Here is a 25,391-nt window from a genome sequence, read left to right as displayed (position 1 = left end):
AGGGTTATGATGCCCACCTCTGGCCACTGCGTAGAGCAGTGAGAGCAGGAGCGAGGCTTCAGCACTCAAGCTGTGTGCCAGGACAACCCGCTTTGCCAACACCCGCTGCGTGCAGTTGCCTGTGTGGCTAGAGGGCCACTGAGAGATCAGCGGAGAACATCACTAGGAGAAACTGAAGCCAGGTCATCGTACCTGGAAATGCAGGTGCGAACTGACACACCGAACTGGAGAACTAACTGGTTGCTCTCAAAATCATCAGAACTTAAATTGTCAACCAAGATAGCCAGAGGCCGCTATTAATTTGAAACAACAGCTCACTCTAAGGACACTGTCAAATTTATTGTCGCTCGACAAAAAAACGCACTCCCCCGCCGCCAGTAAGAAAGAGCGCCAAGACCCAACAGGGGTGTGGGGGGGGGGGGGGGGGGGGGCTGACACGAACTCTCGCGAGGATGGCCGAAACCTCGCGGAAGCGCAGCGCCGCGGGAGTCCCCAATTCTCGCGACAATAGCCTCCAGCTCGGGGAGGCGCGGCTTTGGTGGAGCACGGAGGCATGTCCCGGCCCGGGCCGTCCTGGAGCCGGCTGGACAGGGAGCAGGAGCGCGATGTGCGCGAGCTCGTCCGGCGCGTCACTGGACTCCAGGACGAGGCGGACCCCAACTTCCAGCTCGCCCTAAACTTCGCCTGGTCTAATTTCAGGTGTGGGCGCGGCGCGCGGGCCGGTTTCTGGCCGCAGCACCCGGGTCCAGCGCCTGCGTTCCCGCCGCCCGCCGGAGCCCGGAGCCCGGGGCGGGGCGGGGCGCGCAGCCGGGCCGCGGGATCCTGGGTGGGGGAGTGGGCTTGACAGCCTCGGGGAGGCCTTCGCAGGCGGTGTCCCCCGCCCCCCATTGTGGGTGGTGGAGCGTCAGCACCCCTCAGCGCTGCGCCGCTAGACAGCACGTCGGTGTCGGCCCTGTTCCCTGCTTTGCCTGCTGCACTTAGCGCAGTGCATGGCACGTCAGAAATCATTTTTTCAGTGAACGGGCAAGTGAATTTTTAGAGCAAAAGTACGGTCACGCTCTGAAATTGTGTTCTCACTGACTCCCTCTCCCTGCCCAGGCCACTGCAGATTTCGCTTAGCTTTTCCAAAATGCAAGTCATAACACACTGAATAATTTTATTTAGTGTTTACTCTGTCTCCTCCATTTCGACCTCTAGCTACAATGTAAGTTGTATCCCAGCACCTAGAACAGTTCCTGGCACATAGTACATTGAGTCATGTAATACAATTTCTAATGCAGTTTCTCTTGTAATTAATTTTTGAAGATTTATACAGTTTAGATATTTAGGTGGAGTCAGATCTCCTGTTTTTCGTTATGGGTGATGTAAATTAAACAATTTTTTGGTCATTACCCATAATGGAATTATTAATATTACCAAAAGAATGTTAGTCATTGTTAATATTCTACCTGTTTAATTTCTGTAAATTAAATCCTGAGTAGTGAACAGTTTTTCAAAATATGTAATCTTGATTACCTTAATGATCTTAGCCATAAAATGCAGTTAGTTTATAATAGGAATAGAGAGCTTTCAGATTCTTTGAAAGCATGCCAAGTTTCTGAAATAATAAACTTAGTGCTTAAATGCAACTTATAAAAATAGCCATGTATGAAATAGGTCATATAATACAGAAATGTTGTATCCCAAATAATTTTTCTCTTTATAAATGGCAGTAGGCAGATGGTCATCATTTTAGAGTTGAGAGAGACATTAGAAGTTACTATCTCCTTTTACAGATTGAGAAACTAAATTACAGTAGGTAAAGTGGTGTTCCACTCAGCCATTTACTTGGATAGAATTAGATGTATTATTAAGTAGCGTAATTTGCTTCTTTTAAGTACACATTGCTGGCTTTGGTACTAACACACAGAAAACAAGAGTTGAGTAAGCTATGCTGTAATTTTATGATGCTTTAATCGAGCAGAAAAATGAGTAGTTCACGTTTGTATTTTTGAAAATTATGGCCATGTTCTAGGAGCTAGAAATTCAGAGATGGGTAAGATACAGCCTCTGTCCTTAAGAAAGAGACAAAAATCAATTACAGTGTGATGTATAATAGGGGTTCTTAACCTGAGGGTCCAAAGGTATAATTTAGGTGTTTATAAATTTGGATGAGGAAAAAATTATACTAACCTCTGACTGAAAAGTAGCATTTCCTTCCATTATGAATGAAGGCCACAAACCACAGTGGTGTTAGCCTACCTATGACTTTGGCACCAGTAGAAACACGTACTATTTTCAGGTCATGTTAAGAGTTGTAGACATTTCCAAATATTGTTTACTGTTACTTTAATGGTAGTTATTTGACCCACTGCTAGATCTTGTTATTGAATGTTTTCACAAAGAACTATATCTCTTGCTATATCATAAACTTTTTGAAATAGTTGACAACTGTATTTCAATATATTTGGTTTCCTTTGTATTTTATTTTATGCATTTAAAAACATTATTCACAGAAAGGGTCCTTAGGCTTCACTGGGCTTCACTCTGGCATAAAAACGACGAGGAACGCATGATGTAGAATGTGCTCTGCTGGAGTTAGACACAGAGCTTTATGGGAGGGTAAAGGAGCCAGAGGACAAGGTTGGAGGGTCAGGATGCACCTGTGTGCTGAGGAAAGGATGCTTGAGCAGTCTCTGAGAAATTGCAATTATTTGCCTGCCTGGTGGTAGAGGTAATGGAAGATGAGGTGCACTCCATTCTGGAAGTGTACAGCTGAGTTCAGAGTGTGTGGGGGATGCGAAGGGCTGTGAGATAACTTTACTTAGCTATGGGGCAAAATTGGCATAAGAATTGCATTTTGTCTTTGTTAGATTTCACCGTTTCTTGGATGTCAACAGCCACAAAATAGAAAAGACAATAGAAGGGTAAGTCAGTTTTATTCTCATATATATATGTATATATTCAGAAATACATGTATTTTCTTATAGATCTTTTTGTTAATAGAACTTTATAATAGTTTTTTTATATTTTAGAATTTATGAAAAATTCATCATTCATTCTGATCTCAGCAAAGCTGCTAGTTGGAAGAGATTAACTGAGGAATTTCTAAATGCATCACTTCATAGCATAAAGGAAATAAAGGTATGCCTTCAATTATAAGATCTCTATTGTGTACACTGTTTTTTGTCTGATTATTGTCAACTTGTTACCGTTAACGTTTGAACATTTGTTCTATCTTAGTATTGTCTACTGGCTAGAACAGGATCTCCTAGAAATTGACTTCAGTATTGCCATCAAATCAAGTGTGTGTCGGCTTGTGATGAAAGAGCTTGTTCTTGTTTAATCATCTTCTTGCCTCAAACCTACTGTTGAAATAGAGATCAGAGATGGGCACAAATAATAGCACTGTTCGGATATCTTAAAACTTTCAAATGCCTTCCCAGAGCTTGGAAATAACTGCCTATAGATGCTTATTAATGCCAGGTTCACTTTCATATTGTGCTGGGGGTTCCCAAGACCACCCTTAGGTGCAATGATTCACCAGAAGGATTCACATAACTCAAAAAAAGCTGTTACCTTACTGTTATAGTTTATTACAGTGAAAGGATACAGATTAAAATCTGCAAAGGGAAAAGGTGCATAGAACAAAGTCCGGGAGAAACTAGGCCCAAGTTTCCAGATGTCCCTTCCTGGTGGAGTTACCTGGGGATGTATTTAATTCTCCCAGTGAAGGTGTGTGACAACACGTGCAAAGTGTTGCCAACCAGGGCAGCTCACCTGAGCCTTGGTGTCCAGGGTTTTTATTGGGGGTTGGTCACATAGGCAGACAGTGCCTGCGTCACTGACCTTACCTACTCAGTGTCCAGCCCTCCGGAGGTCAAACCGAGGGTCTCTGGCATATGAAAACAGGCATTCACCATAAGTTATGTTGTTAAGGTAAACTGGTCAAACTGATACAGCGTGGCCCCAGGCCTTTGGCATGCAGAAACACCCTTCTCAGCAGGATATCCCAGGGGCTCATAAATTATCTCAGGAACCCATCAAGGATCATTCCTAAAGACCTCTGGGATGTCAGGGTTTGGGCAACACAAGCTGCTGAGTTAACCCTTTACTACACACTTGTATCACTCATTTAATCTTCATAGTGACCTTTGAAGAATATCCTGTTATTGATTGGCTTTCTCTTTATCAACTGTGGGAATTGGTGTCTTCAGGAAGAGAGCTTTAGACAGTTTTTTAAAATTGTTCATCTATTTAAGGAAAGGCCTATAAAGATATTTCTGGAAGAATGAGAGAGAGCTGTAGTGTTCTGAATTCATACCCTGCAAGGACCATATGGGGCAAGGAGGCAGATTTGTTTTTTTTTTTTTTGAGACAGGGTCTCACTCTGTTGCCCCTGCTAGTGTGCCATGGCGTCAGCCTAGCTCACAGCAACCTCAAACTCCTGGGCTCAAGCAGTCCTCCTGCCTCAGCCTCCGGAGTAGCTGGGACTACAGGCATGCGCCACCATGCCCGGCTAATTTTTTCTATATATTTTTAGTTGTCCATATAATTTCTTTCTATTTTTAGTAGAGACGGGGTCTCGCTCTTGCTCAGGCTGGTCTCGACCTGAGCTCAAACGATCCGCCCACCTCAGCCTCCCAAGTGCTAGGATTACAGGCGTGAGCCACTGCGCCCGGCCAAGGCAGATCTTTTTTAGATATTTTCTTGATTGATTTCATATAGCTTTCCGGGTAGACTGTAGAATTGAATATTTAGACCCTGTCACACCTAAATATTAATAATGGCAAGCATTTTTAGGACTCATAAAGACCGTATTCACTAGGTGGTATTATATTACTATCTCATACTCATGAGATAGTATTCACCATATTCACTAGGTACTATTATATTACTATCTCCGTTTTGGCAAGGCAAACGACTTACTCTCAGTTTAATTTGTACCAATTAAAATAACTGTGTTATGCGGGACATTTAAGTGAGACAGTGCATGTAACTTTTGATTCCTGCTTTGACCTTCCATTGCCGTCTCAGGTCATTTTTCTGTACACTCTCAGCTACGGGCTCCCTGCACATGGCAGGACCATGATCCCTCACTCTGCTGAGGCACATCCTAGGCCTCACTTCATTGTTCTTCCCCTTTCTCCTGACTGAGGAAGCTCAGCCTTTAATATTAAACTCAAGTATTGTCTCGATGCATACTATGTATTTCACTTCTTTATTGTGTTTGTAATTGTTTGTTGACTGTCTCCCCCTGTAACATGCAAATTTTACAAGTGCAGGGCTCTATGATTGATTTGTTCTGAGGCGCCTAGACACAGTAGACAATACATATTTGTTAAAGGAATGAATAAATCTGTGCAGTCCTATCTGCTTCGCTATCCACCTCTCTGTCGGTGGTTCCCACCCCGCTTACATGAGGAAGGGGTGGATACCCTTTTCTGTCTTTCCATGTGGCATCTCAGACACATCTGTTATAGTGTAACAATAGCTTCACACTTTTTTCCAGCTTTATTGATATATAACTTCCATACCATAAAATTCATCCATTGTTAATATACAATTCCCTGATTTTTAATAATGTATAGTTATGCAACCATCATGACAGTCCAGTTTTAGAACATTTCCAGTACCCAAAAGTTTTCCTCAAGCCCCTTTGCCATCAGTGCCCACTCCTACCCCAACCCCAGGCAACTTCTGATCTGCTTGCTGTATTTATAAATTTGCCTTTTCTGGACATTTCATATAAATGAGGTCATACATTATGCAGTCTTTTGTGTCTGGCTTCTTTCACTTACCATAAAGTTTTTGAGGTTCATACATATTGTAGCATGTGTCTGTATTCTATTCCTTTTCATTGCTGAATAGTATTCTTTTGTATGGCTGTGCTATATTTTATTTATTCACAGTGGATGACATTCAGATTGTTGCCAGGTTTGGGTTATGATGAATAGTGAACTGCTATGAACATGCTTGTACAAGCTTTGTATGGTCATGTCTTCATTCCTCATTGGTAGATTTCTAGGAGTGGAATTGCTGGTTTATATGGTAGGCTTAGGTTTAACCTTTTAAGAAACTACTAAATTGTTTCCCAATATGACTGCATCATTTTATATTTCTACTAGCAATGTATAAGGGTTCTAGTTTCTCCACATCCTTACCAACACTTGTTACTGCCTGTCATTTTGATTATAGATATCCTAGATAGTACGCAGTAATATCTCATTGTGGTTTTGATTTATGTTTCCCTAATACCTAATGATGTTAAGCATCTTTTCAGTTGAGTTATTTTTCTTCTTATTGAGTTACCAAGTTATTTTTCACACAAGTTCTTTATCAGAAAAATGGTTTAGAAATATTTTCCTCCTATCTCTGGGTTTTCCTTTTCTTAGTGGTGTTTATTTTTTATTTTTTATATCAGCATATTATGGGGGTATAAAAGTTTAGGTTATATATATTGAAAATATGGAATGCTTCATGAATTTGCGTGTCATCCTTGCGCATGGGCCATGCTAATCTTCTCTGTATCGTTCCAATTTTAGTATATTTGCTGTTGAAGTGAGCATTAGTGGTATTTTTTAAAGCTCAAAAGTTTTTGATTTTAATGAAGTTCATTTTATCAATTTCTTTCTTTTATGGCTCATGCTTTTGGTGTCATGTATAAGAACTCTTTGCCTAACTCAAAGCTATGAAGATATTTCTTCTGTTTTCTTCTAGAAGTTTTATATAATAGCTTTAACACTTGCATTTAGGCCTGTGATCCATTTTGACTTAATTGTTGTATGTGTTGTGCAGAAAGGGTCTAAGGTAATGTTTTTTCTACTTACAGATATACAACTGTCTGAGCACTGTTTGTTGAAAAGGCTATCCTTTACCTATCAAATTGTCTTGGCAACTTTGTCAAAAACAAATTTACCATAAATATAAGGATATATTTTTGGACTCCATTTTGATTTGATTTTTGGTAAGAGATAAAGGTCTAGTTTGATTTTTCTGCATATGGTTATCCAGTTTTCCCAATACCATTTATTGAAGAGACTGTCCTTTTCCCACTGTATGTTCTTGGCAACTTTGTCAAAGCTAAGTTCACTACAGATGTGTGTATTTATTTCTGGGTTGTCTATTCTGTTCTGTTGGTCTATGTGTCTGTTTTTATGCCAGTACCATGCTGTTTTGGTTACTAGAGCTCTGTAGTATAATTTGAAGTCAGGTAATCTGATTCCTCCAGTTTTGTTCTTTTTGGTCAGGATGGCTTTTGCTATTCTGAGTCTTTTGTGGTTCCATGTGAATTTTGGGATTATTTTTTCTATTTCTGTGAAGAGTGTCATTGGTATTTTGATGGGGCTTGCATTGACTCTGTAGATTGCTTCCAGTAGTATGGACATTTTAACAATATTGATTCTTCCAAGCCATGAGAATGGAGTATCTTTCCATTTTTTTTGTGTGTCCATTTTTTTCAATTTCTTTCATCAATGTTTTATAGTTTTCATTACAGAGATCTTTCACTTCTTTGGTTAAATTTATTCCTAGGTGTTTTGTTTTATTTGTAGCTATTGTAAATGGGATTACTTTCTTGTTCCTTTTCAGATTTTTTTTTCCATTTCATATGAAAATGCTACTTATATTTGTATGTTAATTTTGTATCCTGCAACTTGACTGAATTTATTAATTCTAATAGTTTTTTGTAGAATCTTTAGGTTTCGCTAAATGTAAGGTCATATCGTCTGCAAACAAGGACTTCCTTTCCAATTTGGATGCCCTTTATTTCTTTCTGTTGTCTGATTGCTCTAGCTAGAACTTCTAGAACTGTATTGAAACAGTGGTGAAAGTGGGCATCCTTGTCATGTTTCAGATCTTAGAGAAAAGGTTTTCAGTTTTTCAGATGTCCTATCAGAAGTCTTATACTTGTTAAAAATATAAGACTCAAGCCAGGTGCAGTGACTTGCACCTATAATCCCAGATACTTGGGAGGCTAGGACAGGAGGATCACTTGAGACCAGGAATTCAAGACGAGGCTGGGTGACATATCAAGACCTCGTCTCTAAAAAAACATTTTTTTTAAATTAGCCAGGTGTGGTGGCATGCACCTGTAGTCTCAGTTACTTGGGAGGTTGAGGCAGGAGAATCGCTTGAGACCAGGAATTCCAGGCTGCACTGAGCTAAGATCGTACCACTGCACTCCAGGCTGGGCGACATAGTGAGACCCTGTCTCAAAAAAAAGAAATGTAGAACTCAGACCTCAGATAGCTTTGAGGTTCCTTATGTATACATACTTTTTTTTTTTTTTTGAGACAGAGTCTCACTCTGTTGCCCAGGCTAGAGTGAGTGCCGTGGCGTTAGCCTAGCTCACAGCAACCTCAAACTCCTGAGCTCAAGGGATCCTCCTGTCTCAGCCTCCCGAGTAGCTGGGACTACAGGCATGCACCACCATGCCCGGCTAAGTTTTTCTATATATATTTTTAGCTGTCCATATAATTTCTTTCTATTTTTAGTAGAGATGGGGTCTCGCTCTTGCTCAGGCTGGTCTCGAACTCCTGAGCTCAAACGATCCGCCCACCTCGGCCTCCCAGAGTGCTAGGATTACAGGCGTGAGCCACCGCGCCCGGCCTGTATACATACTTGAACTATGAAAAAAGTTTAGAGATTAGAATTTATTTTGGTATAACTCATGTTTTCTCAAACCAGGAAAAGAATTAGAGACATAACTATCATGGAGTTTCATTTACTCAAATCTAGTTTAGAAAGCGTTTACCAACCTCAGTGATTCATGTTCTTCATTTTTTGTTTTAAAGACAGATGCACATTATTCCATACTGTCACTTCTTCTGTGTCTGTCTGATTCTCCTTCGAACAGCAATTATGTGGAAACACCAAGAGATAAAGAAGTGGGTATGTTGAGGGGAAGGGGAGGAGAAAAAAAAAAAAGAAAAGAAGAAGTGGGTATGTTACCAGATGGATGCTTTAACACATAAGAAATAAAAGAGAAATTGATTTTATTACTTAATTGGTAGACATTGAGATTTTATTAAAAGTTGTAAAAATCTGCAAAACTAAAATATTTCTGTTGCTTTGGATGCAATTGCCAAATTTCATTTAAAATGCAGTCAGCTTTTGTATCTGCAGGTTCCAAATCGATAGATTCAACCAACTGCAGATCAAAAATATTCAAAATAAGTAAATAAATAATTAGATATATTTATCTAATTATTTAAATAATATTAGATAAATAATTAAAAATACAAATTTTTAAAAATACAATGTAACAACTATTTACATGGTATTAAGTAATATAAGTACTCTAGAGATGATTTAAAGTATATGGGAGGATGTGCAGAGGTTATATGCGTATAACTACCACTTTATATAAGGGACTTGAGCATCCCTGGAATTTTGTATTAGCAGGTGTGGGGATCCTAGAACCAATTCCCCTCAGATACTGAGGGATGACTATGTAAGTTCTTAACTTTGTAAGTTAAACTACCTTCAATTATTTAAAGAGAAAATTCACCTTTAAGAGTGAGTTAATTAAAGTGTAAAATGTATTAGAATATCAATTTATTAATTGTTTTAATATTTTTGTACTTTCATTTCCTGAGTATATTTTATTTTGAGTTTTATTGGCCTTTTTTTGCTATAGTTTTGGGTTTTTTTCAGTTATTTATGATAATGCTGAAGAAGTTCTTCTATTACATTTTAGAAAAAAAAGATGATTTTGACTGGGGAAAATACCTGATGGAAGGTGAAGAAATTGACCTTGGTCCAAACGTGGACACACCAGTAAGTGGCAGTAGTTTTGCTATTGAAAATATAAATACATGCCAAGTGATATAGATGATGTTAATGGGTCCTTCTGCCCTGGATCAACTTAGTGAAAACAAGAACACTCTTCATTAAGCCAGAGTAGTTATTATTAATAGCTCTACTTATGGCCAGGCATGGTGGCTCACACCTGTAATCCTAGCACTCTGGGAGGCCAAGGCGGGAGGATCGCTTGAGGTCAGGAGTTCAAGACCAGCCTGAGCAAGAGCGAGACCCTGTCTCTACTAAAAATAGAAAGAAATTAGCTGGACAACTAAGATTATATAGAAAAAGTAGCCGGGCATGGTGGCGCATGCCTGTAGTCCCAGCTACTCGGGAGGCTGAGGCCTCTACTTATTAGAATTTTGAGCCAAATCATTAGTACTAAGAAATTAAAAGGAGTGAATACTAATGTCCCTTAAGGACCTGTGATCTTTCATTCCTAGATTTTAGATATTGCAGATATCTTCTAGTCAGTCACCTGAGTGTTAACATTTTTTCATGATATCCTTCAAACAGAATCCATGATTTTTTTATATTGTACTCAAACCTGTGTATTTTTCATATGGGTCAGTATTTGAATCTTCAAATTTTTCTCAACAAAAACATTTACCTGTATTTTTTGCCACCAAAATTAATTCCATTCATTATGGTGCCAACATCATTATAGAAAAAGAGAAAAATAATAATAATTCCATCCCTATAATGGCCACTTTCAAGGGATTTTTAAAAAATTTCATTTAGTTTTTATTTTTCTGTCCATGTTACTTCAACGTTTTTGCTTTTCTTCCAAAGTTTTCTTAATCTTTTAACCTAAATAGCTGTAAGTGTCACACTCTGTAAGGGTAAGCATATTTTCTTTCTAAATCAGATCTGGTCTGAAGAAAGTGAAGACGAAGATGATCAACAGCCCTTAAGCAGAGAGGACTCTGGAATTCAGGTAGACAGGACGCCATTAGAAGAACAAGATCAAAACAGAAACCTGGGTCCTTGTGTCAGCTGGAAAGGTATTGTGTGTTGTTGGTTGCTGACTTTTCTGATAGAGGAATTCCCTAGAGGGAAAGACAAGCTTTGAGATCAGTTCCATATGATCAAGATATTGGGTAAGATCTGCCATCCTTATAAAACAAATCTTTTAAAACCATTAGATCTTTTTTATATAATGCCTAAGTAGTGGTACTGTAATTAATGTTGAATTAATGCATTTAGAGTATAGTTTTGTTCTTTTCTTTTTTACAGTTCTGAGAACTTTGTTAGTCCTAAATATTTCCATTTATTTTTTGTTGGAGAAGGATTAACTTTGCTGACGTTGGTAACTAAATAAAAGGAAAAGATCTATACAATTTATTTTCCAATTTGAAAGTCTGCTTTTTTAGTTTTTAGGGGAGGAGTTATGAATTGATAGAATCTAGAAAGAGTTGGAAGCAACGTTAAAGAGTAGATCAACTGACTGGGCGCGGTGGCTCACTCCTGTAATCCTAGCACTTTGAGAGGCTGAGGTGGGCAGATCGTTTGAACTCAGGAGTTCGAGACCAGCCTGAGCAAGAGCAAGACCCCGTCTCTATTAAAAAATATATATAAAGAAATTACCTGCGGCCGGGCGCGGTGGCTCACGCCTGTAATCCTAGCACTCTGGGAGGCCGAGGTGGGCGGATCGTTTGAGCTCAGGAGTTCGAGACCAGCCTGAGCAAGAGCGAGACCCCATCTCTACTAAAAATAGAAAGAAATTATATATGGACAGCTAAAAATATATATAGAAAAACTTAGCCGGGCATGGTGGTGCATGCCTGTAGTCCCAGCTACTCGGGAGGCTGAGACAGGAGGATCCCTTGAGCTCAGGAATTTGAGGTTGCTGTGAGCTAGGCTGACGCCACGGCACTCACTCTAGCCTGGGCAATAGAGAGAGACTCTGTCTCAAAAAAAAAAAAAAAAAGAAATTAGCTGAACAACTAAAACCATATAGAAATAATTAGCCGGGCATGGTGGCACATGCCTGTAGTCCCAGCTACTCAGGAGGCTGAGGCAGAAGGATTGCTTGAGCCCAGGAGTTTGAGGTTGCTGTGAGCTAGGCTGATGCCATGGCACTCTAGCCCAGGCAACAGAGGGAGACTCTGTCTCAAAAAAAAAAAAAAAAAAAAGAGTAGATCATCTAATCCTACTTTTCATTTTGTAGATAAGGAAACAAAGGCGAGACTGCAGTGAGTTTCCCATGACTAGGCCTTGTTCTCTGCACTCGAACTTTGCCAGATGGACATTAGGTAGTTAAAGCTGACTTAGTGTCCTAATGCTTTTCTGGTTTTCTTTTCTCTTTCTTTTCTTTTTAATTGTTGAATTGGACCTTCAGGGTGGCAAGTGATATTATCATGCCACTCTGTTTAGAGCACATCTTCATCACTAGTCCATGCAGGACCTTTTAGTTTGTTTATTTCTTCTCTTTCTTCTGCTATTTGATTCCCACTCCTAATTCCTTTTGTCTGCCAGTCTAATTATAAGCACCTGTTCTCATGTATTTGCTATCTTATGTGCTTATATACACCGAGTTCTTGTAAGACACGTTGTGTTGGTGTGTTCTGTTTAATTGCGTAGCTGGTATTATGCTGTATGAACATTGCTTCCTTCATTCCTAACTGTTGCGTAGGATTCTGCAGCTTACAACTACCTTATTTCAATTAGCTGTTTCCTTGTAGATAGGCCCTGAGTTGCCTTCGCCTCCTCTGCCACACCGAGTACTTTGTCCACTCTGGACCCACGTGAGAATTTGGCTGCAATATAAGTTCCTGCCCCCACAATTTCATCAGTACTTGATAAGATCTCCCCTTCCGATTTGGGTCATTGATGTTTTCATTTGCATTTATCTGACTGCTAGCGATTTAGGGACTTCCTTATGTATTTGTTGGTCCCTCAAGTTTTCCCCTTTTGTGACTTGCTTGTCTTTTGATACCATTTGCTCATTTTTCTTTGAAGTTTAATAACCTTCCTGCCTACCCCACCCCTCAGAGTTCTTTGCAGATCTACATATTCATTCCTAGATTTTAGACATTGCAGATATCTTCTAGTCAGTCACCTGACTGTTAACATTTTTTCATGATACCCTTTAAACAGAGTTTTCAAATTTTTTTATATTTTATTGCACTCAAACTGTGGATTTTTCATATGGTCAGTATTTGGGTCTTGAAATTTTTCTCAACAAAAACATTCCCCCGTATTTTTCTTCTGTTTGTTTTTTTATCACTTACATTTGAGTCTTTAGTGATGATCAGGTCCACTGTTGCATATAAAGTGATGTTAAAGGGTCGAGCGTATTTTTCTCCCATCTCATGAGTCAATTTTTCCAGCAATATCTAGGAAACAATCCATTCTTTCCACATTGCCTTGTGGTTCTAGCTTTATTGTATTATCAGATTCCCTTAAATACATGTGCAGTTGGCCCTCTGTATCTGAAGGTTCTGCATCCAAATATTAGATCAAGAATATTCACAAAAATAAATAACAACACAACAATAAAAATGATACAAATTTACAAAAAATGCAGTGTAACAATTGTTTACATAGCATTTACATTGTATTAGGTAAAGTAATCTAGAGGTGATTTAAAGTATATGCATAGGTTATATGCCAGTACTGTGTCATTTTATATCAGAGACTTGAGCATCTGCGGGTTTTGGTATCCACAGGAGTCCTGGAACCAATCCCCAGCAGATTCCGAGGGATGACTATATTCATTCCAAACTTTGTATTTTGTTCCCTTAGTGTGAGTCTGGCCCAGGAACAGTTTTTATTTATATGGCTTTGTAATATTATGTCTTAATCATAGAAAGCACATCTCCTCCTCACCCGCTTTGCTCTTTTCCAAAATTGGCTTAGCTATTTGTGAAATTTTATTCTTTTTTTTTTTTTTTTGAGACAGAGTCTCACTTTGTTGCCCAGGCTAGAGTGAGTGCCGTGGCGTCAGCCTAGCTCACAGCAACCTCAAACTCCTGGGCTCAAGCGATCCTCCTGCCTCAGCCTCCCAAGTAGCTGGGACTACAGGCATGCGCCACTATGCCCGGCTAATTTTTCTATATATATATTTTTAGTTGTCCATATAATTTTTTTCTATTTTTAGTAGAGACGGGGTCTCGCTCTTGCTCAGGCTGGTCTCGAACTCCTGACCTTGAGCGATCCACCCGCCTCGGCCTCCCAGAGTGCTAGGATTACAGGCGTGAGCCACCGCGCCCGGCCATGAAATTTTATTCTTTTACAGATATTTTAGAAGTAGTATGGTAAGTTCCTTTAAAAAAAAATCCAGTTAGGATTTTGATTTGGATTGCAGTGAATTTATAGATCTAATTTGGAAAGGATTGACATCCTTGTTATGATAACATCTACATTTCTCCTAATTTTTGTGTCTTTTACTAGATTTGGGAAATTTTCTTTTTGAAGATCTTGAGTGTTCATTTGTTAATTATTTTCTACTATGTTATAGTTTTTTTTATCATTGTGAATGTTGCCTGTTTTGTTTATTCCTGGTATAGAGGAGCACTGTTGGTTTCTGTAAGTCGTCCTTATATCCAGCATTCTTGCTGAATTCTCTTGTTAATTATGATAGTTTTTTGATTCCATTGGGTTTTTTATATAGATGATTAGTATCATATACAAATATTGACAGTTTTTTATCTCCTCCTGCCAATTCTTATACCTTATACCTTCTTCATGACCTGTTGACCAAGTGTCTTTTCTGGCCCGCCAGCCCAGCCCTCTGGAGGTTGCTAGAGTAAGCAACTGCAGTAGGAGTGAGCTTCTTGGACTACCGGGTCTCATCCCTAAGTGGTGGCACCTGAAACTCCTCCATTAAGTATGATGGTTGTTTGGTTTAGTTCTGAGTATGCCTTTATCAAATTAAGACAATTTCCTTCTATTCCCTTTCTTTGTAGGAGCCTTAAGTCATAAATAAATGTTGAATTTTATCAAATGCTATTCTTTATCTGTAAGATAATCTCACAGTTTTTCTCTTTTATCCTATTACCACATTGATAGATTTTCTTTGAATTTCTGAGCAGTATCCTTGATCATTTTATTTTTTAGTATATTGTTGGATTAGACTAGTTATTTTTTAATGTCGGATTTTTCATCTTTATTCTTTGATGAATTGCCTTTCTTATATCTTTATCTGGTTTTAATAACATGGTTATATTGGCCTCATAAAATGTTAGAAGCTTTCTTTTTTTCTACTTTTTGAAATAACCTGTGTAACATTGAGATCATCTAATCCTTGAAAATTTGTTTACTTATTTATTTTTATTTCAAAATATTAATTGTGGGGTATAAGTATTTTTGTTGCATGGATACCTTGTATGGTGTTTAAGTCAGAGCTTTTGATGTGTCCATCACCAGAATAGTGTTCACTGTACCCAAAAGGTAAGTTTTTATCCTCCACCCTCCTCCCACCTTCCCCCTTTCTTTGTTTCTCATGTCCTTTTATATCGCTTTGTGCCCATGTGTACCCATTGTTTAGCTCCCACTTACTAGTGAGAACATATGGTGTTTGGTTTTCCATTCCTGAGATGTTTAATTTAGGATAATGGTCTCTGGTTCCCTCCAAGTTGCTGTAAACAACAGTATTTCATTCCTTTTATGGCTGAGTAGTATTCCATGGTGTGTATATATATATATATATACCACATTGTCTTTATTTACTCATGAATTTAATCCTTGAACATTCAGTGCCAGTTCTGAGGCTTTAGAGGTGATTGGGAAGGTCTTTAGTTAACATTTCAATTTCCTTAATGGTTATTGAACTATTCAACTATATAATTTATATTTTAAAATGGAGAGTTTTTTTTTTTTTACTTTCTAACCAATGACATTTAATTCAATTTTGTATGTGTATTTTAAATAAGTGATCATATGTATATAAATAATGTCAAATAGCTGTTATAGTTGAAGAACCATTTTCAGATGTATATTTGACTAGAGTCATAAGTCCAGATATTGTGGCAGAATTGACCCAGTATTTTATTTTTTTGTTAACTATTATAACTAAAACTTATTCCATTTATTTCCAGCAGATGAACCAGATGACCGAAGCTGGCTAGAACAGCACGTAGTTCATCAGTACTGGACGGCTAGGCCCTCACGGTTTCCTCATAGTTTACATTTGCACTCCAATTTAGCTGCTGTCTGGTAAGAAGCTACATTTTTGTTTTAATGTAATGATAGAAGAAACTTTGATGTTTAAACATTTGGCTTTGGTTTGTGATTTAAATCAAGTACTTCCCTGAAATTTAAACTTGTTAGTTGTTTTTAACAATTCTAATTGAACAGTTTTTAATTATTTTATTATTAGTGAAAATAATGAAATTGTAATATTTAATTTTAATCTATGTTTTGATTTTTTATTGTTAATTTCAACGTGAATGTATTGGTACATATTAGGCCATTATTTGATTTCTGTTTTAGTACACTTATTACAAAAATGCACTTACTGTTTTCCAAAAAGCAACATTGCATAGTTTTAAACATTTGCCTAAATCAGCAGTTAGCATAACAATTGGAACTGCTCTGAAAGTGCTTCTCAGAGTATTTCAGTTGACTTGTGAAAATAAATATGGGAGGCATTTAGGTGTTTATTATGTTTATTTGCTTAATTGATTATTATTTAAGTTAGCACTAAATTGCATATATCTTTTGAGACAAGTTATTTTACTTAGTTACAAACCTTTCTGTTGGCATTTGATGTTTGCTAACAGGGACCAACACTTGTACAGCAGCGATCCGTTGTATGTTCCAGATGACAGAGTCTTTGTTACCGAGACACAGGTTATTCGGGAAACCCTATGGTAAGATCTGTTAACCTAATTAATAGTCTGGAAGGCTTTAAAGGAAAGTGTTCTGAGGTTTTTCACAAGCAAACTAGAGATAGGCCATTAGGTATGAAGTTTAGATTTCAGATTTGACTGTGGAGATTGTGAGATTTTGATATATTTACTTCTTTTCCAGGTTAAATAATTTAATATATGACTTAATTAGATTAGTCCATCATTTTTTTAAAATATGAATTCAAAGCAAAGTTTGCTGCTGACTGTTTTTAATAGGCAGAGTGTATCAATGAAAGCCTGTGCCCATACCTGAAAGCCAGGAATCTAATGCAATATGTGGTGCTAGCACTACAGAAATTCCAGGTGCTGGTGCTCTCACCATAAAGTATGATATTGACATTCGTAGAAATGGGAGGATCTTTTTCGGTCATCCATGAAGTATGTAAGGGAGATACTTTGGCAACACTGTTTTAGAATTCTCTGTAAGATGACATTGAAGTATCTTGAGTCTTTTTTTTTTTTTTTTTTTTTTTTTTTGAGACAGAGTCTCACTCTGTTGCCCAGGCTAGAGTGAGTGCCGTGGCGTCAGCCTAGCTCACAGCAACCTCAAACTCCTGAGCTCAAGGGATCCTCCTGTCTCAGCCTCCCGAGTAGCTGGGACTACAGGCATGCACCACCATGCCCGGCTAATTTTTTTTTTTCTATATATATTTTTTAGCTGTCCATATAGTGTCTTTCTATTTTTAGTAGAGATGGGGTCTCGCTCTTGCTCAGGCTGGTCTCGAACTCCTGAGCTAAAACGATCCGCCCACCTCGGCCTCCCAGAGTGCTAGGATTACAGGCGTGAGCCACCGCGCCCGGCCTATCTTAAGGTAATCAGATAAAAAGATCGATGTCTTCCATTTTCTTGTTATCTAATAATTTCTAATTCTTATTTTTGCCCCCCAATTCTGAATTTTCAATAAAAATTTCCTGGGCATACTATAGTGAACATTTTCTAGACTTAAAGTACATTCATCCATTTTTAATTTCATTTCAGGTTACTTTCAGGAGTGAAAAAGCTCTTTATATTTCAGTTGATAGATGGGAAGGTAACAGTGAGAAACAATATCATAGTAACTCATTTGACACACGTAAGTTATTTGTATTTATTGTAATTCAAGAATTAAATGATAGTATTTAAACTGTGGCAATATAATTTTAGGACATTTTATAGTATTTAAATTAACTATTAAATACATTTAAGATCCAAAAAGAAAGTTAAGTTGTGCATCTTTACAGTACTTAGAGAATTCTTTAATATTGTTTGTGACATATTTGATTTTGATTGGCATTTTCTGCCTTTTATTTCTGTCATTCTGTATTGTGAAAGCTGTAATATCTATAAGTTTTTTGCCCCCAGTACATTTACCTTATATGTGTTTTTAAAAAATATAAGCCACAATTCTATATTCTATTGAAATTAATGGTGTTTTTTCTTTGAATATAAAACTAAATATTCGTAATTTTATTACTTTGTCTTCTAAACATACTGTTTAAAACAATCACAAAATAAATATTTTACTGTGAGGGGAAAATGAATTTGAATGTTTACAGAAGACCAACTTTAAATAATTGTAATTTGCTTCTGTCGTAGAGCTGTTTACGATCTGTGCTGGAACAAATAGCAGCATATGGCCAGGTTGTGTTTCGACTCCAGGAGTTCATCGATGAAGTCATGGGACACAGTTCCGAAAGCTTGCCACCTGGAAGTGGTTCTGTTCCTAAGAAGTCGACTGAAGCTCCCTTTAGAACCTATCAGGCTTTCATGTGGGCCCTGTACAAATATTTCATTAGTTTCAAAGAGGAACTTACAGAAATTGAGAAGTGCATCATCAATAATGGTATTTAAATGTTCTTCACTTTTAGTCATAAGACATACAATTCATTTTTTTTGTTTGAAGTCCTGTTTAGTTTGAATAGTTCAGATTTTGAATGCCATTTAGGTTATTCATTGATGTGAGGTTTGAAAGTTGTATAACAAACAATCTCATGAACGCATTCATTTTTAAAGTTTAAAATTTATATTTTTAAGCTATTCATATCTTTAAAAATCAAAAAACTACAGGATTTAGAGTGAAAAATTCTTCTTCCTGCTCTAGTTCCTGAGCCAGTCATTTCCCCTCCCCAGAGACAACCAGGTCCTCAGTGTCTTGTACATCCTTCCAGAAGTAGTTTAGACATACACAAGTGAGGCCTATGCATGTACACAAACCCATAGTCGTTATACTACTCTTTAAGTTGTTCTCTAATTTAAATTTTGGGGATTGTATTGTACAACTACATAAAGAGCCTCCTTTCTCCCTTTTACAAATTGAGTGTTTCACCGTTTGGTTGTATCATAGTCCAATCCTCCTTGATGGACATTTAAGTTGTTTCCAATCGTTTGGTGTTACCAGCAGTGCTGCAATAATAACCACTTAGACATATCCGTAATCACACACATGGAGCAAGTTATCTGTAGGGTAAGTTCTTAAAAATGGAATCGCTGGGTCCAGTGATATATAATGGCATGTGTGATTATGCTAGGTTTTGCCACATTGCTTTCCAGGGAGGTATAGGAAAATAAATTTATACTCTTGCCAGCAATATGTATGAATACCTGTTTCCTCACACTCTTGCCAACAGCGTGTTATCAAACTTTTTGGTCTTCACCAATGTGGCAGGTATAAAATTGTAACCCAGTATAGTTTTTTTTCCCCCTTCACTTTTATTTTAAATTACCACAAAAAATAGTATAGAAAGGTCCCATGTTCCCATCACCTTGCTTCCTTCAGTGGGGAAACGTTACGTAATTCTAGTACATGATCAAGACTGGGACGCTGACACTGGCACAGCACATTAGCCAGACTGCAGACCTGACGTAGGTTTCACAGTGTTACAGGTACTTGATTTGAGTGGCTGGCAGCGGGAGAAGTGATATCTTTGTGCATAGTTCTGTGCCGTTTTATCACATGTATAGATCTGCATGACCACTTGCACATTCAGGGTACTGAGCTGGGCCATCACCCCACAGGAACTTGCTTATGTAGCCCTTTGTTGTCACCACAGTCTCCCATTGTGAGTGTTTTTGTTTTACCTGGTATCATTTTAATTTTCATTCTTTTATTATAAGTGAGGTTGAATGACTCTCTATATGTCTGAGAATAACTTGTCTCTCCTTTTCTGTTAACTGTCAGTTCGTTTATACATTATTTTTCTGCTGGGTTGTCTTTTTCTCCCTAATTTGCAGTTCTTTCTCCCTGAGGGGAATTAGCTCCTTGCGATGTGAGATTAAAACCCACTATCCTCCATTTTGTCATGCCTTTCCATAAGCCTAATAAGTAGCTGAGCATTTATGTCACATATTGTGTGCTGATACTTTTCCTTGCTGTTGACTTTCATTTATTGATATTTGCAGATACTACAATAACTCTTGCAATAGTGGTGGATAAGTTGTCATCTCGGTTGGCTCAGCTCAAGGTTCTACACAAAGTGTTTAGTACTGGAGTAGCAGAAGTTCCACCTGACACTCGGAATGTTGTCCGGGCTTCTCACCTGCTCAACACCCTGTACAAGGCCATTCTTGAATACGACAGTGTTGGAGAAGCCTCTGAGCAAACCGTATGTGGGACCTCTGCCTACTCTAAAGTGTGTCACTCCATCCTGCACAGCAAAGGAGTGGTGGATGGCCATCACAGTTGTTTGTTAAATGATGCTAACATCGTGGTTTGTCAGATAGTTGTTCAGAGTTTTAAAATTAGCTTCCAAAGTCAAGGCTACAGGAAACTGGCTTTTCAGCTCTAATTGCCAAGATCAACAGAAGGATGAGGCAAGAACAAAGAAGCAAGCTGTGAAAAATACCTAACTGATTTATAGAGACATTTGCAATAACCCTTTCCCATATGAGAATGCAAATCTATTATATGAGCTCCCTAAAGCAGCCATATTCATAGAAATAGAAAGTGGAATGGTGGTTACCAGGGCCAGGGAATGGGGAGCTGCTTATTGGGTACAGAGTTTCAGTTTTACAACAAGAAAAAGTTCTGGAGATCTGTCACAACAGTGTGAATGTACTCAAAACCACTGAACTTAAAACTTAAAAAGGGTTGAGATGGTACATTATACTTTTTTACCACAATTTTTTAAAAATACAAATCTAGAGACTATAATCTAGAAAGCTGCAGGCTTGTTTGGGTGCATACTTTCTAGTTTGTTGGTGTAACTTTATCTTCTCACCATTTGGTATTACAGTTCAATAGAAAGGAGGTTAATTTCTCTCATTTTTGTCCTTTTTTGAGAACCGTAGGAGAGTGAAGTAATCTCAGTCGTAGTAGGTACTGTGCTGGTAGTACTACTTAATCAGGAAACCATACCTGTTTGCCTGGACTGTCCCAGATTAACCTGCTTCCCTGTGTAATTCTCACTCTTAAGGGGGTCCCTGTATGGACTAAAACAATAGGGTTATCTCATATTTAGGTGAGTTTTTCATAAGGATTTTATAGTGTACGCTTTTGGATTTTTAATTTCTTACTTTGTGTCCCAAAACCACAGAAATCTGATTACTTTTTAAAAGGCGTTTCAGAACTGTTTCAGCCTCATTTTACCTGGTGATCACACCACTCTGAGAGTTGACTTGTGTGCACTCTCGACCTCAGGTCTCCCTCCTGTTCTCTCTCTGGGTGGAGACAGTACGGCCCTACCTGCAGACAGTGGACGAGTGGATTGTGCACGGGCACCTGTGGGACGGCGCCAGGGAGTTCATCATCCAGAGGTGAGGCAGATGTTGCAGCCGGGAACTCAGGACACATGGGAGTGCTGGTTTCACTAATTTGCTCCCACCTGAAAATCAAATGCTTTTGTTAGTTTCAGATAGTACTGAGAAACCACAGTTCGAATGACAGAGCTGTGTTGTCACCACAGGCAAGTTCTGTGTCATTTTTGTAAACATCAGTACCAGCCAATTAAAAATATCTTTGTCTGGGTTTTATGTCAGTTCATAGCTTTTCTTTAGCAAATTATATTTTTGGATGATTCTTGGGTGACTGGTATGCTAAAATGCACACTGCTTCACATAAAATGAATTTGGGTGATATCAGATGGCTTCAGTTATTCCCATTGTAAATTATCAATACATTAAAAGCTATGAAAATGTAAAATGTATGCCTCTAATATAGTTATTTCTTAGAAATTTTTAACCATCTCAGTATAATATTTAATAAAACAATTAAGGAAAATGTTAGGCTGGGCGCGGTGGCTCACGCCTGTAATCCTAGCACTCTGGGAGGCCGAGGTGGGCGGATCGTTTGAGCTCAGGAGTTCGAGACCAGCCTGAGCAAGAGCGAGACCCCATCTCTACTAAAAATAGAAAGAAATTATATGGACAGCTAAAAATATATATAGAAAAAATTAGCCGGGCATGGTGGCGCATGCCTGTAGTCCCAGCTACTCGGGAGGCTGAGACAGGAGGATCGCTTGAGCTCAGGAGTTTGAGGTTGCTGTGAGCTAGGCTGAAGCCACGGCACTCACTCTAGCCTGGGCAACAGAGTGAGACTCTGTCTCAAAAAAAAAAAAAAGGAAAATGTCAGTCCATTTATGATGACTTCCCTTCAGTTAGTTGATTTTTCTGAATAGAATCATATAAACTGCAATGTAGGACTACTTGTACTCTTTTAACTCAGTTTTAAATTATGCAGTCTGTTTAAATGTATGGTTTCTGCTGATAGCTATCCCTTGAACTCATCAAGAAGGATAACTTTCAGTCCTTAGTGTTCTGGAAGGGTAACACTGTTTACACAGGACTCATACATAAATGAATTGGCCTTCCTTCAGCTAAGTCTCATGTCTTTCACTATGTCCTGTTTCATCAGTCTCACATGAGAATTTTTGTGAAAATGGGATTCTGACTATTCTTCTAAGGTGATGAATGACCATAATTTCATTGTTAGAAGCAGTCCAGTGAAGAATCTTTCTAGGGAAAAAAAGGCAGAGAAGTCTGCAAATTATTTTAACAAGAGATGGTAAATGGGTAAATTTTATTGTACTTTTAAAGAGGACCAAATTAGTTTTATTTTGTTTAATTCCAATTTAGGAAATGTACTTAAATTTTACCTATATTATTCAGAGTATTTATGTGCTTTTCTATGCTAAACTGAGTCCAGATTAAAACTGCCCCATTTTGCCTGAAGATTGCATTCATTTTGGAATGTCTGGACAACATACCTTAGCTAGAATAGGTATAGTGTTGTTTTTTAGGAAGAGAGGTTAAAGTTTAAAATTCTTTTGACCCTCTTTAGAAACAAAAATGTTCCGGTAAATCACAGAGACTTCTGGTATGCAACTTACACATTATATAGTGTATCGGAAAAGACAGAAAATGAAGAAAAAATGAGTGATAACGCTAGTGCGAGTTCTGGCAGTGACCAGGGGCCCTCCAGCAGACAGCACACCATGGTGTCCTTCCTCAAACCTGTCCTGAAGCAGATCATAATGGCTGGCAAGTCAATGCAGCTGCTGAAGAACCTGCAGTGCGCAGAGAGCACCACCTGCCAGGCAGCGGCCAGAGGTAGCCTGTCCCTTTTTCATGTGTCTCCCTCAGTGTCAGGACAGCTGCTCCCTGTTCACGCTTGTCATCCTGAGGTATCTACTATTTTGTAGTTTGAAAGTCATCAAACCCTCTTATTTTAGTGGAAATTATTGCCATGATTGAATTAATAATCATGCTGCTCTTGATTGAACAAAAGATTTTCATCATTGGAAACTTTTAACACTGTGTTTGAAAAAGCAGTGACAATAAGTTCCACGTGAATTTTCCTTTTGATTCCTTAGGACTGGTGCTTTAAAAAATAATTCTCTGGGCCAGGCGCGGTGGCTCACACCTGTAATCCTAGCACTTGGGAGGCCAAGGCGGGAGGATCACTCGAGGTCAGGAGTTTGAGACCAGCCTGAGTAAGAGCAAGACCCTGTCTCTACAAAAAATACAAAGAAATGATTTGGACAGCTAAAAATATATATAGAAAGAAATTAGCCAGGCATGGTGGCGCATGCCTGTAGTCCCAGCTATTCTGGAGGCTGAGGCAGAAAGATTGCTTAAGCCCAGGAGTTTGAGGTTGCTGTGAGCTGGGCTGACGCCACGGCACTCTAGACAGGGTGACAGAGCAGGACTCTGCCTCAAAAAAAATAAATAAATAACAATAATTCTCTGGCATTTTTCTTTTTTCTTTTACTTTATTATTAATTGACACATATCAGTTGTACATATTTATGGGGTACATAGTGATGCTGTAATTCATGTAATGAACGTATAGTAATCAGATCACAGTAATTAGCATATTCATCATCTCAGACATTTATCATCTCTTTGTGTTGGGAACATTCGATATCCTCCTTCTAGCTATTCAAAACTATAAAATATATTATTGCTAACAATAGTTATCCTATAAAAATGTAGAACGGTCAAACTTTTTCCTCCTATCTAGTTATAATTTTGTATCCTTTAACAAACCTCCCTTATCCCTCCTTTTCCCCTACCCTTCCCAGCCCCTAGTATCCTTTGTTCTACCTTTAACTTCTATAAGATCAACATTTTCTAGCTTCCACACATGAGTGGGGACGTGTGGTTAACTTCTGTTCCTGGCTTATTTCACTTAACATAATGTCCTCCAGTCCCATCGGTATGGCCACAAAAGGCAGGATTTCATTCATTTTTATGTCTGAATAAAATGTCTCTTGTGTATATATAACCACATTTTCTTTATCCATTCATTTGTTGTTGGACACTGAAGTTGATTCCGTATCTTGGCTATTGTGATTAGTGCTGCAGTAAACATAGAGGTGCAGATGTCACTTCGACATACTGATCTCCTTTCCTTTGGGTAAATGCCCAGTAGTGATGTTGCTGGATCACATGATAGTTCTATTTGTGGTTTTTTTTGAGGGACCTCCATAGTGTTCTCCATAGTGTCTGTACTAGTTTACATTCCCACCAACAGTATATGAGTTCCCTTTTCTCAATGTCCTCACCAACGTTGGTTATTTTTTGTCTTTTTTTTTGTTGAGACAGAGTCTCACTTTGTTGCCCAGGCTAGAGTGAGTGCCGTGGCGTCAGCTTAGCTCACAGCAACCTCAGACTCCTCGGCTTAAGCGATCCTACTGCCTCAGCCTCCCGAGTAGCTGGGACTACAGGCATGCGCCACTATGCCCGGCTAATTTTTTCTATATAGATTTTTAGTTGTCCATATACTGTCTTTCTATTTTTAGTAGAGACCGGGTCTCGCTCTTGCTCAAGCTGGTCTCGAACTCCTGATCTCGAGCGATCCACCCGCCTCAGCCTCCCAGAGTGCTAGGATTACAGGCGTGAGCCACCGTGCCCGGCCTATTTTTTGTCTTTTTGATAATAGCCTTCTTAACTAGGGTGAAATGATACCTCATTGTGGTTTTGATTTGCATTTTCCCAATGATTAGTGATGCTGGACATTTTTTTCATGTATTTGTTGGTCATTTGTATGACTTCTTTGGAGAAAAGTCTGTTCAGATCATTTGCCTGTTTTTAAATCAGATTTTTTTTTTTTGTTACTGAGAAGTTTAAATTTCTTGTATATTTTAGATATTAATTCACTGTTGGATTAATAGTTTGCAAATAATTTCTCCCATTCTGTAGGTTGTCTTTTCCCTCTGTTGATTATTTCCTTTGCTGTTCAGAAGCTTTTTAGTTTGGTTTAATCCCATTTGTTTATTTTTTCTTTTGTTGCCTGTGCTTTTGAAGTCTTATTCCTAAGCTCTTTCCCAGATCAATGT

At 38.4% G+C, this 25,391-nt stretch overlaps 1 protein-coding gene and 1 non-coding gene across 4 annotated transcripts in view; one reads left to right on the top strand and one right to left on the bottom strand.

The window, feature by feature from the left end:
- The first annotated feature begins 553 nt into the window (after window positions 1-553).
- The window catches only part of TUBGCP5 (tubulin gamma complex component 5), a 40,340-nt gene continuing 15,502 nt past the window's right edge, over window positions 554-25,391 (top strand). The window contains exons 1-13 of one of the 3 annotated variants that reach the window (XM_069465836.1): window positions 554-699; window positions 2,853-2,906; window positions 3,015-3,123; window positions 8,775-8,871; window positions 9,680-9,759; window positions 10,652-10,787; window positions 15,828-15,942; window positions 16,509-16,598; window positions 17,617-17,668; window positions 18,214-18,460; window positions 20,017-20,219; window positions 21,254-21,369; window positions 22,892-23,160. In XM_069465836.1, coding sequence (XP_069321937.1) covers window positions 554-699; window positions 2,853-2,906; window positions 3,015-3,123; window positions 8,775-8,871; window positions 9,680-9,759; window positions 10,652-10,787; window positions 15,828-15,942; window positions 16,509-16,598; window positions 17,617-17,668; window positions 18,214-18,460; window positions 20,017-20,219; window positions 21,254-21,369; window positions 22,892-23,160 — 1,714 coding nt within the window. Of the gene's footprint in view, window positions 700-2,852; window positions 2,907-3,014; window positions 3,124-8,774; window positions 8,872-9,679; window positions 9,760-10,651; window positions 10,788-15,824; window positions 15,943-16,508; window positions 16,599-17,616; window positions 17,711-18,213; window positions 18,461-20,016; window positions 20,220-21,253; window positions 21,370-22,891; window positions 23,161-25,391 lie in introns of all 3 variants that reach the window. The other 2 variants (XM_069465835.1, XM_069465833.1) reach the window with 2 other exon arrangements.
- Window positions 6,442-6,548, bottom strand: LOC138382049 (U6 spliceosomal RNA). Its single transcript, XR_011233226.1, has one exon. It is a non-coding gene; the product is annotated as a U6 spliceosomal RNA (small nuclear RNA).

The sequence above is a fragment of the Eulemur rufifrons genome, chromosome 3 (assembly GCF_041146395.1).
Source record: "Eulemur rufifrons isolate Redbay chromosome 3, OSU_ERuf_1, whole genome shotgun sequence".
NCBI lineage: Eukaryota > Metazoa > Chordata > Mammalia > Primates > Lemuridae > Eulemur > Eulemur rufifrons.
The sequence above is the reverse complement of the archived record's forward strand: the minus strand, read 5'-3'. Positions and strand labels throughout refer to the sequence as shown.